We start from the raw sequence: 17,644 nt of genomic DNA, 5'->3' as shown, positions 1-17,644 counted from the left end.
TTAATGTACCTTAACCAGAATTAATTTAGGTCAAGTAGTTATCAAAGGTACCAGGATTATAATTTAGTACGCCAGATGCTCGTTTCGTCTACATAAGACTCATCAGTGACGCTCATATTAAAATATTTATAAATCCAAACAAGTACAAAGTTGAAGAGCATTGAAAATGACTCTTTTTTCATGGACAATCGTTACTATCCAATAATAGTAAATCATTCTTTTTTACTCACAGTTTGTTTCAATCTTTACCTAAATGCAAAACTTAGATGCATGTTTTTTTTATTAGTTGTTAGTGGCTTTGAACTAGCTGTCAGTAACTGCGAGTTTTCTCAGATCAGTACTTATAGTGTCTTTTTGTTGTTGGGATATACAAGTACCCGCCCACGTCCACTCTATTTTCTTGTTAGATGTATTTATATTTGTACCCATCTGATGAGTTAAGCCTTTTACAACTGGTTTTCATAGTTCGTTCTTAAGTTGTTCTGTTACGCCACTGTCCCAGCTTAGAGGGAGGGTTGGTATCCCGCTAACATGTTAAAACCCGCCGCACATTCTGTATATATATGTGGCTGTCCCAAGTCAGGAGGAGCCTTTATTTCAGTGGTTTTCGTTTGTTAATGTGTTATATACATGTTAGTTTTTCGATCGTTTGTTTGTACATAAATTAGGAATGTTTTACGTTTATCATTTCGGGGCCTTCTATAGCTGACTATGTGGTATGGGCTTTGCTCATTGTTAAAGGCCGTACTGTGGCCGTTTAGTTGTTAATTTCTGTGATGTCATTTTGTCTCTTATGGAAAGTTGTTTCATTGGCAAGCATACCACTTTTTTTATATATATTAACCGTGCAAACTGACGAACAAACGTAGTAAACGTTTTATTCATCCCCACAAACTCTGTTTTCATAAGAGATGATAACTTTAAATGTAGATGTTAAACTGGGTCTTGAAAGCGTAAATTTTTCTCATGAAAGTTTATATTTCTATATAAGACTGCTGATCATACTTAGAAGACAAACTACTTAGCGTGCTAAAAAGCTTGTAAAAAAATGGAATAATTGGTGTAAAGTTATGTTAAACACCTACAATGAAATGCTTTAAACTGCATTTTCCATATCTGTTAGATACTTATTCATGTAAAAATGCCAAATTCTGAAAATCGATGCCAAAAATGACTCTATCATGACATATATAAGCTAGCGTAATATGGCACTTATGCGTTATAGAAAGCTGACTGTTTTATTTAAAAGGTAATTAAGCTTTTTAAAACTGAGTACGGACTATAAAGTGGCACCTTGCTAAAGTTCTTCAGTAGGAATGAACTCGAGGAATATATCATATATATATATATGTTCCAGACCATACGAGTATTTGGACCGTACGCGTACGGTCCGGACCGTATACGTATACTCGTACGGTCCGACCATACGCGTACGGTCGGACCGTATGAGTATACTCGTACGGTCCAGCTGACCATACATGTTTTGGTATCATATGGGTTAAATTAAAAAAATAAACAATAACCAAAAATTTGTAACTTTAGTTCTCCAAGATGCTATTTTTACATCAGATGGGTAAGTGAATAAGCGTACAATTGAAATTAAATGTTTGTTTAATTCTATATCTGAATCCCATTTTTGTACTCTCGTTCCAGTTGACACTAACTGCAATGTACCACAAGGAATGTTATGTTTTTTTTTATTAATTTACATTTACATGTTTGAGGTCCATTCATGTTCCTTTGCATATGCATTTTTTTTTTAAAGTTCACAAATATTATAAAACAATTGTCCTTGTACGTTTTGTTTACATCCGTTAACCTCAATTTCAATGAGCATACTGGCCTTTAATTAATTACTGACATGCTAATTACAGGAGATTAACAGATTAAACTAGCGTGACCTTTTTAAAAAGTTAGAATATTAAGTTTTCATTTCAATATCAATTGAACTTTTTATATCAATTTGAGATATAAGATTTTTTTATCTGTTATTTACATTTGTATCTGATAAACTTGACCATCTTCTTATTATTAGTTGGACCGTACGCGTACGGTCCGACCGTATGCGTATTTTGAAGAAGTACGCATACGGTCCAGACCGTACGCGTACGGTCCAAATACTCATACGGTCTGGAACATATATACAAATTTTCCTTCGATATTTCATTAAATAAACATTTTATTATTTAACTTACATTTTGCCATTCGTATTTCTTACGACGAACAGAACTACTTCAATCATTCACCTCTTAGTTTCATCTTTTCCTTACTTATTTCAATCAGTTTTAAATATTGTATACTGCCTTATGATAACATGACTTTAATAACTGTTTAAATTTGTTTGCTGGGCATTACCGTAATTTACCAATTATGGATTCGGTGATTTCCGCTAAAAAACGAAGTTTACCGAATGACTCATCATTCATCAATCTCAGCATACATCAATCTCATGATACAACAAAAAACGTATAATGTTGTGACCACTTCATATAATGTTGTGAGCACTTCATATAATGTTTTGACCACTTCATATAATGTTGTGACCACTGCATATAATGTTTGGACCACTGCGTATAATGTTGTTAGCATTTAATATAATGTTGTGAGCACTTAATATAATGTTGTGAGCACTGCATATAATGGTGTGAGCACAGCCACTCCATATAATGTTGTGAGCACTGCATATAATGGTGTGAGCACTCCATATAATGTTGTGAGCACTGCATATAATGCTTATCATTAACATAAGGCAGTCATGGCGTTCCATATAAAAATATTCAAGGTTAATATGGATGACATTGCTGTTTGGATTCTTTTGGTTTTTATTTTTATATTGTCATACATATTTTTATGGAAACAGTCTCGTCGTCCGTCGGACTTACCACCGGGGCCAACACCGCTGCCCGTGATCGGGAATTTGTTGAGTTTATTTGGAGTGGACATATTAACAAAAACTAGACAACTATCACAAAAGTATGGACGAATGTACAGTCTGTCTTTAGGGCCATATTGGGTTGTTTTTATTAATGATACAAGTACACTCCATGAAGCCTTTGTCAAACATGCGGATATATTTTCTGACCGGCCGGATGTGTTTTTCTTCACGAAAGTTCAAGACGGCAAAGGTCAGTTTTAATTTATCTTGAATGTATAACCTGACGTACCTTCGATTGAAAGTTTTACAGTACAGTCAAAACAGTCTTGATGCACTTGTCTCATCACAGCATATCCAGAAATCAACGCCACTTTGCTCATTTGATATTATACTAAAGAAATCGGATACGGGTCACGGAAATTACATTAAAATGATAGGGAATTTTGAAAAAATGTCTGTTTTAATTTTAATTTAAGTGATAGACAGGTTGGCGGGGCAGAAAATGAATATACACAACAATATACACCATTTAAACGAAACATAATGACTGTTGTTGCAAAAATACAGGTTCCTGAGCTATTTTAAAAATCGAAGCGTGAGGCTTTTAACATTGCAGTGTAAAATACAGGCTAAAATGGCTGAAACGTCAAATTTGCAAACTTCGTGTTGAAAATTGGCTTACAAGGTTATTACAAAAACGGGCGACTATTAATCAGTGGTAGTAGACTAGTCTATCAGTCACATTTGTTTACGTTTATTGTTTTGTCATAAATCTGGTTGATGGTGAAAACGTTTATTTTTCTTCGTTTATCGATCATCGGAGCTAGAGACTGAAAGCTACTTCAAAATCAAAAAGCAATATCCTGACTAAAGTATCAGTCATGGATCATCACATGGATTTAGTGTCTAAGAGACAAATAAAAAAATGTCTAACTTCCCGGCTCTATCGTTCACAGGCAATTATTATTTAATCCAATTATCATTTTGGAAAATTTTAAGTTTAATCCAATTATCATTTTGGAAAATTTTAAGTTTATTTTTAAAACTTAAAATTTTCCAAAATGATAATTGGATTAAATAATAATTGCCTGTGAACGATAGAACCAGGAAGTTAGACATGTTTTTATTAGGGCGTCCTGTCAACATTGAAACTTCTTTTTAGAGAAGCTGTTTCAAATATTATTAAAGGTGGCTCATGGGTACAAAAATTTCAGCAAAAAATTAAACCTTTATTTTTTCATTACAAATTTTATTTATTACACTATTAGTTATTACTTTATGATATGGTACAAAAATCAAGCCAAAAAATCGCTCCAGATGACTTTTAAAATGTTTATATCATTGAAAAAGCTCCAAATTATCTCCCTTTGATACAAAAATGCCATTTTTTGGCATTAAATTTGAAATATCTTTTTTAACTCATCGGTGACCTATATTTTTTATTATTGTTTTCAAATAAGCTGTACATAAACTAAATAATTGTAAAATTTAATCGATTTCTGTAATTGGGTTATTTTTTTATTTCGATATTACCTCTATTTCTCCCATTAGTTCAACAGAAAAAAAAGGACATTAACAAAAATGTATGCTTCTTCCGGAGGCAGACTGTGAGCTTAAATGAACGGTGATCCCATTTTTTTTTTATTTCATTTTTCTTTTAAGTATATGATAAAGTTCATTTATAAAAAAATATAGCGAAATCCTATATTAGAACAAAAAAAAAGATTTATACCCAGGAGCCCCCTTAGTTAACTAGAGTATATGACGCACCAATTATTGTCAATTTAACGATCTTTCTTGTATGTCTTTCAATAACAATTTGATAAATAATTCTATTAAGGTATATAGGGGGGATTCAGAAACAAATTCCAGTGTATACATTTTCAATAAATCAACATTCAAACGAATATGTGCCATTACTAACAGTTTTAATGCTGTCAAGAAAAAGCCACAACCAGACCATTTGAGTGAATTTATTATATGAGCTTATAGCATGGATCTTATGGTAGTTTTGATTGTATGTATACATTTTTAGTTGGTGCTTGTTATATTTTGCATTTGTCACTAACTAGTATTGCTTATACAATATGAAGAACCTATTTCAACTATTTCATGGAATGAGTTGATTTAAAATCATAAGAATCGTTGATCTAATCTTTTGCACATAACCAGTATGACATCTGTATGACATCTGTCCCGATGTCAAACATTTTAAAACATTTTAAAAAGTGTTTCGTATATTATTAAACAGGTTGAAACCCAGTCGAAATTAAACAAGATACATGTATATACTAAAATGCAAGCAATTAAATCTCTTTAATGTAGGGATTGCTGCTCCAAGTGGTGCTTTATGGAAAGCACAAAGAACTTTTACGATAAACGCTTTACGACATTTTGGATTTGGTAAACGTAATATGGAATCAAAAATTCTGGAAGAGATTGAATTTTTCATGGAAGTTTTGGAAAGCAAGAAAGGGCGTCCTGTCAACATTGAAACTTCTGTTAGAGAAGCTGTCTCAAATATAATTTGTTCCATCGTATTTGGTAAAAGATTTAACTACGATGACAAAATATTTCAGAAACTTATCAAAGACTTGGAAGAACTTTTGTCTAATCCTTATCTACCCATGGTAAATTGGATTCCATACCTACATTATGTAAGCTATATTTCCGATGTTCTTGGGACACAAAAATGTATCGATCTTGTCAAAGACCTAAAAGCTCAGATGGCCAACATTATCGAGGAACATAAACGTACTTTTGACGAAGATGACTTGCGAGATTTCATAGACGCATATCTATTGGAGTGGAAAAATCACACGCGTGAAAACGAAATACAATTCTCAGGTACAAATAAATAATGATACAAATACCTGTGTATCTGTACATTTTCTATACATTTAAAAAAAAAAGAACATTTTCGTCTTTCAAAAATTAAAAAAAATAATTAAACTTAAAAATGGATTTTAAAACTATATGTTATCGAATTATGAAAAGAAATGTAGGGTTAGCGTGCAAAATTTTTGTCAAGCTCTACATGTTAAAAAAATCATTCAATTTGGTTCCGAAATTTTACAAAAAGAAAAAATCGACCATCCTTAAAAGTAAATTTTTTTATTTTTTTTTTATTTTATTTTTTTAAGAGTTTATTATTGGTATCAATGTATCAATAATTATCATTTACTAGGAACATACATGAAAAAAGATAAAACAAAATGACAAAAATTGAAGCATAAATCTTTAATGTGTATAACTTATTCGTTTCAAATCTCTGAAACTGTATCGGATTCCCTAGGCCTGTTTGGTACTTATTTTTCAAAGATCAATTTCTTGAGTTAAATTTACGTTCAACACAAACATTTTTTTCAAAAGAATCCAGATTTCATTTAAACGTGCAAACTATTTGATGGGCCTCGACGGACAAGTGATCTTAGAATTTTAACTACAGAGATTGTGAGTTGTATTTTAATACATTTTGACTAGGATTGTCAGATTTCTAACTCAAGTTCGGTGGTTCTCTACATGCCCTTCGGAATCCTCCAGCAATAAAAGTGACCTCATCGATATAACCAATAGTCCTGAAAGTGTTGTTAAACACCATTCAATCCATCAATATATAGTGAGCATATAAACAGTCTTATCTGGCAAATGAATCAAGTATTTACGAAACTTTCTGAAAACATTTTTCGTTAGAAATTCGATGTTTCATTTTGCAATAGTCAAAACAATTTTGACATTCAAGTCAGGACTTCAAACAGTTTTGTTTGTTTTATATATATTTAGTCTTTATTGCTTTTATTCTCAGATATATGTAAGTCCTTCGGGTACCTTTTGTTGGTAATGCTATATATTTTTTGCTGTCATCATAAAAAGAGGACTAAATTGAAATGTTACAGTAATTTCATGTAATAGTGCAATTCATATCATATTCTGACTACATGCATGGAGTTCAGTGTTTAGTTGTAATTATTGTTAGATTTAAATTTAAATGAAATAAAATTGTAAAACCATAGTCATTACATCTTCTTTACACGCAATTATAATAAAATAATATCTTCGCCAAAAAATAAATATAGAGATACGTTTTATGAAACATTAGAATGATTAATTCCATAGCGAAAAACAAATCGATGTCCAGTTTAAGAGTTAAACACAAATATAAATGTGGGAATGGTGTTTTCATTTAAAAATACAATCAAAATAATTAATATGTTTTATGTATATTATACAGAGGACAACCTAGAGGGTGTTGTGCTAGATCTGTTTGGAGCTGGAACTGACACTACAGCGAGTAGCATCCTATGGGCAATTATTTATCTAGTTAATAACCCGGATGTTCAAGAGAAGTTACGAAATGAATTGACGGAAGTTGTTGGTCCCAATCGTCAGCCGTTGCTAAACGATAGAAACAACCTACCGTACTGCGAAAGTGTTATAACCGAGACATTGCGTCTTGGTAATATCATACCATTTTCTCTTCCTCATACGGTCACTGAAGATTTTGTGCTTAATAATTATAGAATACCAAAAGGGTCGATCGTGATTCCCAACATAAACGCAACCTTGCATGAGGAGAATAAATTTCCAGATTCCAATAATTTTGATCCAAGCAGATATTTAGATGATAATGGCAAGCTCAACAAAAGTAGAGAGAATGTTCTGTCATTTTCACTTGGTATGTTCCTTTATAGTATATAATTTTATAATCATTCAAAACTCTTTTTTTTTTTTGCTTTAATACTAAATATGATAGTGCACAATGAGTTGCTTTACGAGTCCATAGATTAAATTCCTAAATAACGTACTATGTCAATGTCAAAATCGTTGAATATTGTTATAAGTAAAAGGTATAAGGGTATGTTCCTAAACAAAAAACAAGTGTCTAAATGTCATTTTCAAACAAAAAACGATTCGTACAAGTTACAAGTAATAACAAATATCTACCGTCATTAACAAATCCCTAAGCGGGAAAAAAAACCCGGCAAGTTGGCTGCTAATGAAGTTGCTGCTAGCGAGTGATTGCAAGCTTCAGCCTGTTGGGCAAAACAGCCCGTCATGATGTAACTTAAATCAATTACTGAAGGTTTCTATAAAACCTGAGATTTTTTTATAGATAATTTGATATATCGAAGTATGTGGCATGGTTTAACTCAAATGTGTCAAAGTAACAACAGCCCGACAAAGAGCAGCAGAAAACATCCAAATGCCTCCAACTAATTTATTAAGTACCCCTTTGCTTCTAATTTTCCTAACTGTTAGCCTTCAGCACGTCGAGGGTCTCTCGAAAGCGTGCTATCCTCGAGTGCGGGAAGTCGTAGGTTCGGTATCTTTGGTTAGCTCAAATGAAAGAACAGATAACATGTGTTACTTCTCTGCTGACACCGCGGCATTTAGAGCAAAGATTGGTAGACTCTTATTCAGAATATGCGTTGTTATGGTTACATGTGTTCCAGCAGATTGTTACTCTGTGAACTAGCACGTTATAAATCCTGCTCAGTAGAAATCAGGGTTAACATACTTATCAGATTAACATGTTCTTTACATTAATTTATCAATCGTCATCCACATTTTTCCAAATAAAACCTATTTATTTTTTCATCTACATTTAAAACAAGTCAATTCACTAAACGTTCTACTGGTTATATATTTTTTTTCGACAACAACCAATTTTTTGGAAACAGGGTGTGACGTGAATGTTTAGAATTTATATCAATTTCCTACTGGTCGAGATACACTCCTAAATAGTTATATAATTTGAGTATAACATTTATTTTTGTTGTTCTGTAGAAACATTAAAGTTTTCGATCTCCAGTGTCAATCAATATTTATTTGCAAATATTCTTGAATATCACATAAACAAATTATACAAAAGGGATTGATACTGCCTTTTACTACTATTGTCATTCGTAGATAGAAAATACAATAGTATGAAATTCAAAACAGTGTAGCTGTGGCCATTGATTGACACATTAAAATCATTCATTGACTGGGACAATTTAGGTGAACGTTTGTATGTAACGACCAATGCTCACTATGTACTTTTTAAAGACACTTAAACTATGGGGTCACCAAAGGTTCTCAACACCTAAATAAAGTAATTCGAAAAATTAATCAGAAATAACACGATATTTTGATTTATATCAATTATATAAATCAAAACACAAAGGTTATTCCTGATTAATTTTTCAAATTATTTTATAATTAAAGGCGTTAAGAAACCTTTGTTGACCCCACAGTTTAAATGTCTATCGTAGGTACGTCATGAACAGTGGTTGTTACAGACAAACGTTCACGTAAATTGTCCCAGTCAATGGATGATTTTGATGGGTCAATCAATGGCCACAGCTACACTGTTTTGAATTTCATACTAATATAAATAGCAATAAACAGTACTAGATCCGTCTCGAGAAACAAACTAACTTTGTTAGGTACTTGACAAACGAACAAACCTTCGTTTTTGACTTTTAACCATTGAGTGATCTTTCTTTGATAATGAAATTAATCAAATTGTAGGCGAGGTTATCCATGATGGAACTCTTGGTTTTTAATTAAAGCATTATAACTCGGTGTAAAAGTGTACCTAATATAAACAAGAACTAATCAGTTGTACGCATGTTTGTTGACGGTACCAAGCTACCATTGTTTTCGAAGTCTAAGGTATAAAAGAGATGAGAGTTCGTAATTATTCCCCCCAAAAAATGTTGTTTGGTCAAACTTGTGTAAGACTAGAATCAAATAGTACAAATCAAAATTCATAAAGGCCAAAGTAAAATAATTTAATTATCTATGTTTTTTTCTTTTATATTGATCATGTGACGTGTATCTGCAGGAAGACGGGTTTGTCCAGGCGAATCTCTAGCGAGGATGGAGTTGTTTTTATTTCTGACAGCAATAGTAACTCGGTACAAAATTTTACCAGAAGGACAGTTACCTCCTAACATAGAAGGAAAATTAGGAATTACGTATTCGCCAACACCCTATTCTGTACGATTTGTTGACTGGTAATAAAAGAAGGCATATTGGTGACAATTTTCTGTATACATTTATTCACTGCGGATAGGCACATATTTGTTCTCGGTTTATCCGCAGACGACATGTTTTGTATGTTTAGTTTTGATTTAGAGCATATTCTTCACTTTGATCATGACGACATTAATCAAAAAGTATTGTATGTTTTGTTTTGTTTCAGAGCATATCCATCACTAAATAATTTTTAATATCAAAAAGTGGTGTTTATCTCCATTATAATTTTTATTTGTTTTATCTTTAAAGGACAAAAAGTATGCGTATGTATATATATATATACCGTTTCGATCCCTAACATCACTGAAGAGACATATATTGTCGAAATGCGGATCTGGTGTACAAAAAAATATTAACACCTTATGTTTGTGGCATAACATCGTGGCCACAAGTTAATTGTTTTCTGTTTAGTATTAAATTTATATTAAGATCCATTTTGTTTCATCTTGTGATCAATTTTATTTGGCAATTGCCAATGGCAGTCAGCAGGGTTAAAGAAAATCAGTTGTTCGACCTGTTAGTCAAATGCGTTTTGTTTAAATATACTTCTTCACTTTTTTGGTCTTTTGGAAAATGTTGTTTGTGCTCACGGTATTTAAACCCTTCTACAATGAAATTTGTTTTACATGCACACGTATAAAAATTGCGGTTTTTATCCAACGCAGTCATAGGTTTGAACGTAGTTTTCAATTTAGACTTGTATATTATATACACATGGAAAAAAGTATTGCAACAACAAATTGAAATTGAAATAAAAAAAACACTTTTTATTTTTTTGTGATATAATTTAGTAAAATGGAACAACTTAATCATTATTTAAGTATCACCTGAGCTTAATCAATAAATATCGAATCGATAAGTTTGTATCTGCACATGCAGCTACTGTATCCGTAAACAGCAAAACAGATGTTTTCATCCTCATTGTTTTCAACACTTTAAATAACCAAGTTTTTAAAGTTATGTGAATGACACCTTGTAATGGGTCCTCGACAACTCTAAACTGCAGCAAGATGGCACATTATCAGCATGAGAGAAACAGGGATGTCGCTGTAACAACTGCACGTATTCTTGGTCATCACCATTCCACTATAAGTCGTTTTGAGTTAAAAATAAGGCACTAAACGATGTTCAAGACCTTCCGAGATAAAGAAGACCCCCTATACCATTTGCTAGAGAAAATCAAGCATAATGAAGGTTGGTCAGAAGGAAACCCATTGCATACAATACAATTCTAAAAAGAGAGTGGTGGACATACAGGAGTCTTTTAACAAGAACTGTTCGTGATCGACTCATCGCTACTGGTTATCGTGCGATAAGACCATTTCAGAGACCTTTGCTTACAAACAGACACACAGTTTTACGTATCCAATGTAGTGCAGAGCTCGCTAAAGTTGAAAATTAGCATCGTGGAGGAAGATCCATTGTTCCAATGGAACTCGGTCCATCTTCCTTGGACGGATCGTAGCCCGGATTTGAACCATATCGAGCATATATGGAACACTATTGGGCGGAACGTGCGCGAAAGGACACACCAGTTCAAACACATCATGAAATAAACAATGCTCTTCGTCAGAAATGGTTGCTGCTACCTTAGCAACAAATTAGTCGATTTTTGGCAGGAATCAGAAGACGTTTAGATGCGGTTATCCGTTTGAATGGAGGCTGCGCACAAAGTACTAATTCTTTGGCGTATAACGATCAACCATGATGTGAACAGTCATCTGAAGAATAATTTTGAAATGTCTGACATTGTAAGGTTCGACTACAGTAAAAGTTGTAAAATGCATTTTTTTGTACAAAAAACACTTCATTTTGTTATTAAAATTGCGGTTATATCAATCATTTTTTTTTCAAACATTTTTTGTTCGTTTCAATGCCAATGTTATCATAAACTATGTTTCAATAATATTATACAAATATTTTATTATATTCCATCCAAAAAAAGAGGCTGATTTTTCAAATTTTAAAAAATCAAGGTGTTGCAATACTTTTTTCCATGTGTATATATATAGAGAGAGAGAGAGAGCTGCTTTCCAACATAGCCGATTGTGCATAGCTTTCGTTTAGAGTAAGACATCGCTACGACATTAAAACGTGAAAACGTCGGTTACTACTAGACTAAGTATTCTCAATGGTTTGGAATGTCCTACTTTTTTTTTCACGGGATCGTATATGTTCTTAACGGGAAGGTCATTCCTGACAGTTATGTCCCGTAACATTCGGGAAACTCGGCCGTTTAAGTCTAGTCAGGATACACTCGTATTGGATATATGAAAAAATGTCCTGTGTGGTCTGGGTTGTGTCCTGTGGAACAGGCATGATCTGGAGACATTTTACATTGCCTTCCTAGCTGACTGTGTCTATAGATCTTTACATCGCATTAGGTAGAATCTGGACGAAGTCAGAACATTTACTGTCCTGTATTACCAGTCCAAAGATGCAAATCGAATTGAGAACGGGGGTGATTGGGACGCTTCCTGAACATTATCGTGATAAAATTTAAATGTTTTACATTTTTTTTTTAATTTCTAGCCTCGAATGAAAGGATCTTTATCAGACTTTTTGTCAAATTTTAATCGGGAATGGTCCTTTTTTTAGAACGGAAGTCAAATCCTGAATGTGTGACTGAGGATACAGAATATCTGTTGAAGGCCGTATATGGTGTTTTATAATAGTTGTTTTAACCTCTATGTTATTGAATGGAAAGTTGTCTTATTGGCAATTATACCACACTTCTTATTGTTATAGATATTAATTATATATATATCATTTTACCTTGGACGAGGGAGACTTTTAACTCAAACTTTAAAACCATTTTTAAAATGAAATTCATTAATTTGAATCTTTTATAATTTCTATGAAATATTTATGTATTAAGCTACATGTACCACCGATAAGTTTTTATTAATAACAGTAGCTTTACATTACATTGAAGACCTGTTGGTGACCTTCTGCTGTTGTCTGCTCTATGGTCGGGTTGTTGTCTCTTTGACACATTCCCCATTTCCATTCTCAATTTTATCTTTTTACCGTTTTGTTTGTTTTGATTTTTTTGTAAGTTTGTGTAATGAGTATTTTTTTTTTAAACGTTTAAAAATGAAACATATATAATTCAAGAATTAAATATGGATATTGTTAACCTATACTTACTACACCCGGAATTGCCGTCATACATTGAATATACCCTTTAAAACTTAGATCTCGAAATATTTATTTGCACAGATAAAAATACTAGCTATAAATTGGGAGGAATACACGTGTATACATATTCATTTGTAACAGTCGATTTGAAAAGCTCATTTTAGTGCGTGATTATATAGTTCATTTAATATCGAATTGAAATCAATCTTTGAACTTGACCTTAAACTTCAACTTTCAACCTTGACAACACAACAGGACAAGCATGATAAGAAATTGATAATATTTTCTCTTGTAATGATAAGATCGATAATTATTAAAACTCGATCCTTTTGTTTGGAGATTTAATTTTAATTTTTCTAGATAACTCATTAATCGGTTTTGATTTAATTTTATCAAAATATATTTATCTTTTTGTGCTTTAGTAACAAACAATGAAAGAAAAGCTTATTTTAAAGATGTGTTTCGCTTGACCGATGCGATATAGGTAAGTCCAGATGTATGTCCATTTATACCATGACTGGCATTACATAATGACATAAATACTTGACCTTGATTTTATTATATCCAGCTGACCGTATTAAATGACCACTACATGCTAACACCGAGTGGTCAGTGTTCATTGACCTACAAGTTTGTTTACAAAATAGCTTGCAAACAAAGGAAAATTCGCGAGCATCAATATTTAGCTGAAACCTGAAAAAGAATATTGAATATTTTCTGACTGAATATTGCACTGTCAGAATTTATTATTGCAAGAAAGCTAGCTGACAAAAAATGGATGGAGTTAGTTTGACATTGGTGATTTTAATAGTTCTATTAACTTTCTTATGGGTTCGATCAAAGAGACCCGGAGATTTACCACCGGGACCTACACCTCTTCCACTGATTGGAAACATTCCTGCTTTATTCGGGGGAGATCTATTGCAAGTTTCGAGAAATTTGAGAAAACAATATGGTGATTTGTACAGCTTGTCTCTTGGACCTTACTGGATTGTGTTTGTTAATGGTTATGACCTCCTGAAGGAGGCATTTGTGAAGAATGCTGACGTGTTGTCAGACAGACCAGATACGTTCAGCATTAAGGTGTTGTCAGAACGGCGAGGTAGGTTGAATATTCAATAATTGAATAATTATTGCTATAGGTCATTTTACTATGCAAATAAACATCGGCTATGTCCGTGATGTCCGTATAATCATTTGAGTATCATTTGAATCGTAATACATGTAGATAAATCACTATGACCATGATGACCTAAACATTAAAACTTGTTATTCGTAAACGTTATACAAAAATTATGGAAACAGTTTATTAAGTGAAAAAAAGCGTTTATCTAATAAAAAAAAAACAAGAACGAGATTTACGGTTTGTTTGTCATACATGCCTTAAAGGTATGATAAAGTTTAAGAATTTAAATTTCTTTCTGACAATTTTATTTAGTTTATCATCAATTTTACCATGTTTACAACGTGTACTTGTTGTATATTCGGGACGATTAAGAGCGTGTAAGACCGCTTTAAACAGTGGTATCGGGTATGTTCGCCCTAATGACATGTTCGCCCTGTGTCCGTTCGCCCTGAGTTCGTTTGTCCATAGAGTCCGTTCGCCCTACTTTAAAATATCAATATTCAGGGCATTGAAGTTGAATAAATTCAGATATTTCTATGGTATATTCTTATATTTTAAAGTTTATTGCTTGTTTAGGATCATTAATTGTTCAATGACTAAATGAATAATAATAAAAACAAACGTTTTGTTTTGATAAAATATTCCGCTTGAAATTAATAAAAACAATGATGTACGATCAACGGTCTTGTTTATATACATGTATTTAACATGTTTAAGCGACATTCAATCTTAACATTAAATTGCGTATGTTAAATTTAAGTTGATACATTTTATGATATATTTGTATTGTGTCTCTATAAAATTTATTGATTAATTTAAAGTTAACTAGCTGATATAGCATGTCAAAGAAAAGAAAACAATCTTAAAGTGTGTACGCGTATGGGGATTTTGTCATGTAAATTTCCCTATGAAGCTGTCCATTATATTTTCAGGAATCGTATCCTCCAATGGTCACCGATGGAAGGGTCAAAGGACTTTCGCCCTGGCAGCTCTCAGAGTTTTTGGTTTTGGCAAGAGGAGTATGGAGACCAAGATATTAGAAGAAAATAAAAATTTTATTGAAATTTTAGAAAAGGAAAATGGAAAACCTATGGGACTTGCTGGACTAATAAACAGAAGTGTGTCCAATGTTATATGTTCTATAACTGTAGGCAAGACCTTCAGTTACGACGACGAAGGTTTTACTCAGGCGGTGAACCTAGTTGGAGAGGAAATTTCAAATCCGTATGGACCACTTGTTGATATGCTTCCATTTCTACAGTACGTTCCTGGTGATATGTTCCTCATCAAGCGTTCGTTTAAAAACAAAGCCATACTGGAGCAAGCTGTTAAAGAAGAAATAGAAGAACATAGGCAGACATTGGATGAAAACGACGCAAGAGATTTTATTGACGCTTTCTTGTTGGAAGAGATGAAGCACAAAGAGGAGGAGGGAACCGATTTTGAAGGTTTGTAGTCGTGGTGATTATTCATTGTCAGTAACGCACCGTTTATAGCGTAATGATTGCACAAAGTGCAATCAAATCTTTTCAACCAATCGCATGCAATAACAATATCTCATTCTCTATTCTGTCTGTGTATTATCATAAAAAAATATGATTATGAGTGCCAGTAAATACAAAATAGTGCATTCCTTAGATCCTATATCATCATGCATGTGAAGCAATATATAAATCAAACAAATATTCTTTTGACAAAGTATTAACTAAACAAATATGTCAAAAGGGGTAAGCGCTATCTTATATTTCAGTTTACAGCTCCACGTATATACACGATTTTCGTTCGAATGTATAATTCAGTGTTAATCCACACAAATTGATATAATTTTTTTTCTTCAAATTTTAGAAGACATTATTTTCTTTTGTAGATGACCAGCTACAGTTTACCATACTAGATTTGTTTGCCGCAGGAACAGAAACAACTTCCACGACAATTACATGGGCAGTACTATTCTTGATGCAAAATATGAATATACAAGAAAAAATGCATGAAGAAATCGAAAACGTTGTCGGATCAAATCGACAGGCAACTCTTACCGACAAAACTGATTTACCATACTGTAATGCTGTGATTACTGAAACCCAGAGATTGGGAAATATAGTTCCTTTGTCTTTGTTCCACATGGCCACAGAGGACCTCGTTCTGGAGAATCGAAGAATACCGAAGGGAGCGATTGTTATTCCTGTACTTGATTCTGTACAGAATGACGAGAAAAACTTTCCTAATCCAGAAAAGTTTGACCCTACAAGATTTATTAACAACGAGGGAAAGTACTGCAATCAGGATAAGATCATGCCATTTTCTTTAGGTATGTACTGGTCACAAAGTATCGTATATTAAACTCAAAGTTGCTTTTAGGTAACCCTGTTTTTACCCCCCCCCCCCCCCCCCCCTCCCACACCCACCCACCCCGAAGCCCTTCTCCCTGCAATATTATTAATCTGAGATTTTTCAATATATTTATATATCACCTTATTTGTATGTATATCGATAGCACTCAATATTTGAGTGGCACGTTGATGTTAACTTGTATATTAAGGTTTAAAAAAAGGTTATAGTGGTATACTCCTGTTTACATTTGGAATTCAGTATAAACATTATTATTATGGTACTAGATTCCTCCCCTGAAATTAATAGTATAGTACGGTCACTCGGAGCAGAAGAATCTACTTATGATATTACAAAGAAGGCAATGCGCTCTTGTGGATATTTAGTTTTTAGACAAAAGACAATATGAAATAATAAATATATCGCTCTCTCTTGTGTGTTTATCAATGGTCGAATTTCTTTAAAAAATCTAATACAATGGTACTATTTATATATGTCTCGTATAATGGAGAAATGATGCTGAAAAGTTATAAAACAAACACTTTTTATTTTACAGGAAGACGTGTATGCTTGGGCGAATCTTTGGCCAGAATGGAATTGTTTCTATTCTTAACATCAATGGTTCAAAAATTTAAGTTCCTACCACCAGTGGGAGAACAGCCACCCCCAACAGTCGGAAGTCTCGGCATTACACATGGACCGCTTCCATTTAATGTGCGATGTGTTCCTTGGTGATGTCTGTTTGTCTACTTGAGTTTGAAATTCGTGACTGGTGATACAAGCTCGTAAATAACAAATAGCAAGAAAGGGTCTGACTTGAATGTCGAACTAGCGGGTTTTTTTTGTAACGCTCAAGTACGGAGTCAATAAAAAAAAATGTCCCAATTATCGCTCTATTGATAATTATGTCTATGCTTACATATATATATCAATACTTTTGTGTTAATGTGTTTATAATTACTTTTCATTTTTTTTTACATGTTTAAAGACTTGAAACATGACCATGTTGACAGAAAAACTAAGTCTTGGAAGTTAATAGACGACGAATTATTAATTATGTATAATATTCATATTCTAGAAGTGGTTTACATATATTATAGTAAAAGTAATAAATCTTGTGTTCTTTTAAACAGTTTGTAATTTTTTTGTGT

The 17,644-nt window shown here is 32.8% G+C and overlaps 1 protein-coding gene across 1 annotated transcript; it reads left to right on the top strand.

Moving 5' to 3' along the window:
* The first annotated feature begins 2,773 nt into the window (after positions 1-2,773).
* LOC139510774 (uncharacterized) lies at positions 2,774-17,363 on the top strand. The gene is made up of 8 exons (XM_071297304.1): positions 2,774-3,125; positions 5,201-5,722; positions 7,107-7,550; positions 9,705-9,877; positions 13,808-14,141; positions 15,098-15,613; positions 16,033-16,473; positions 17,050-17,363. The coding sequence occupies exons 1-8, from the start codon at positions 2,789-2,791 to the stop codon at positions 17,226-17,228; spliced, it is 2,946 nt and encodes a 981-aa protein (XP_071153405.1). The 5' UTR covers positions 2,774-2,788; the 3' UTR covers positions 17,229-17,363.
* Positions 17,364-17,644: the final 281 nt, after the last annotated feature.

The sequence above is a fragment of the Mytilus edulis genome, chromosome 2, assembly GCF_963676685.1.
Source record: "Mytilus edulis chromosome 2, xbMytEdul2.2, whole genome shotgun sequence".
In the NCBI taxonomy this organism is placed as follows: Eukaryota; Metazoa; Mollusca; class Bivalvia; order Mytilida; family Mytilidae; genus Mytilus; species Mytilus edulis.
The sequence above is the reverse complement of the archived record's forward strand: the minus strand, read 5'-3'. Positions and strand labels throughout refer to the sequence as shown.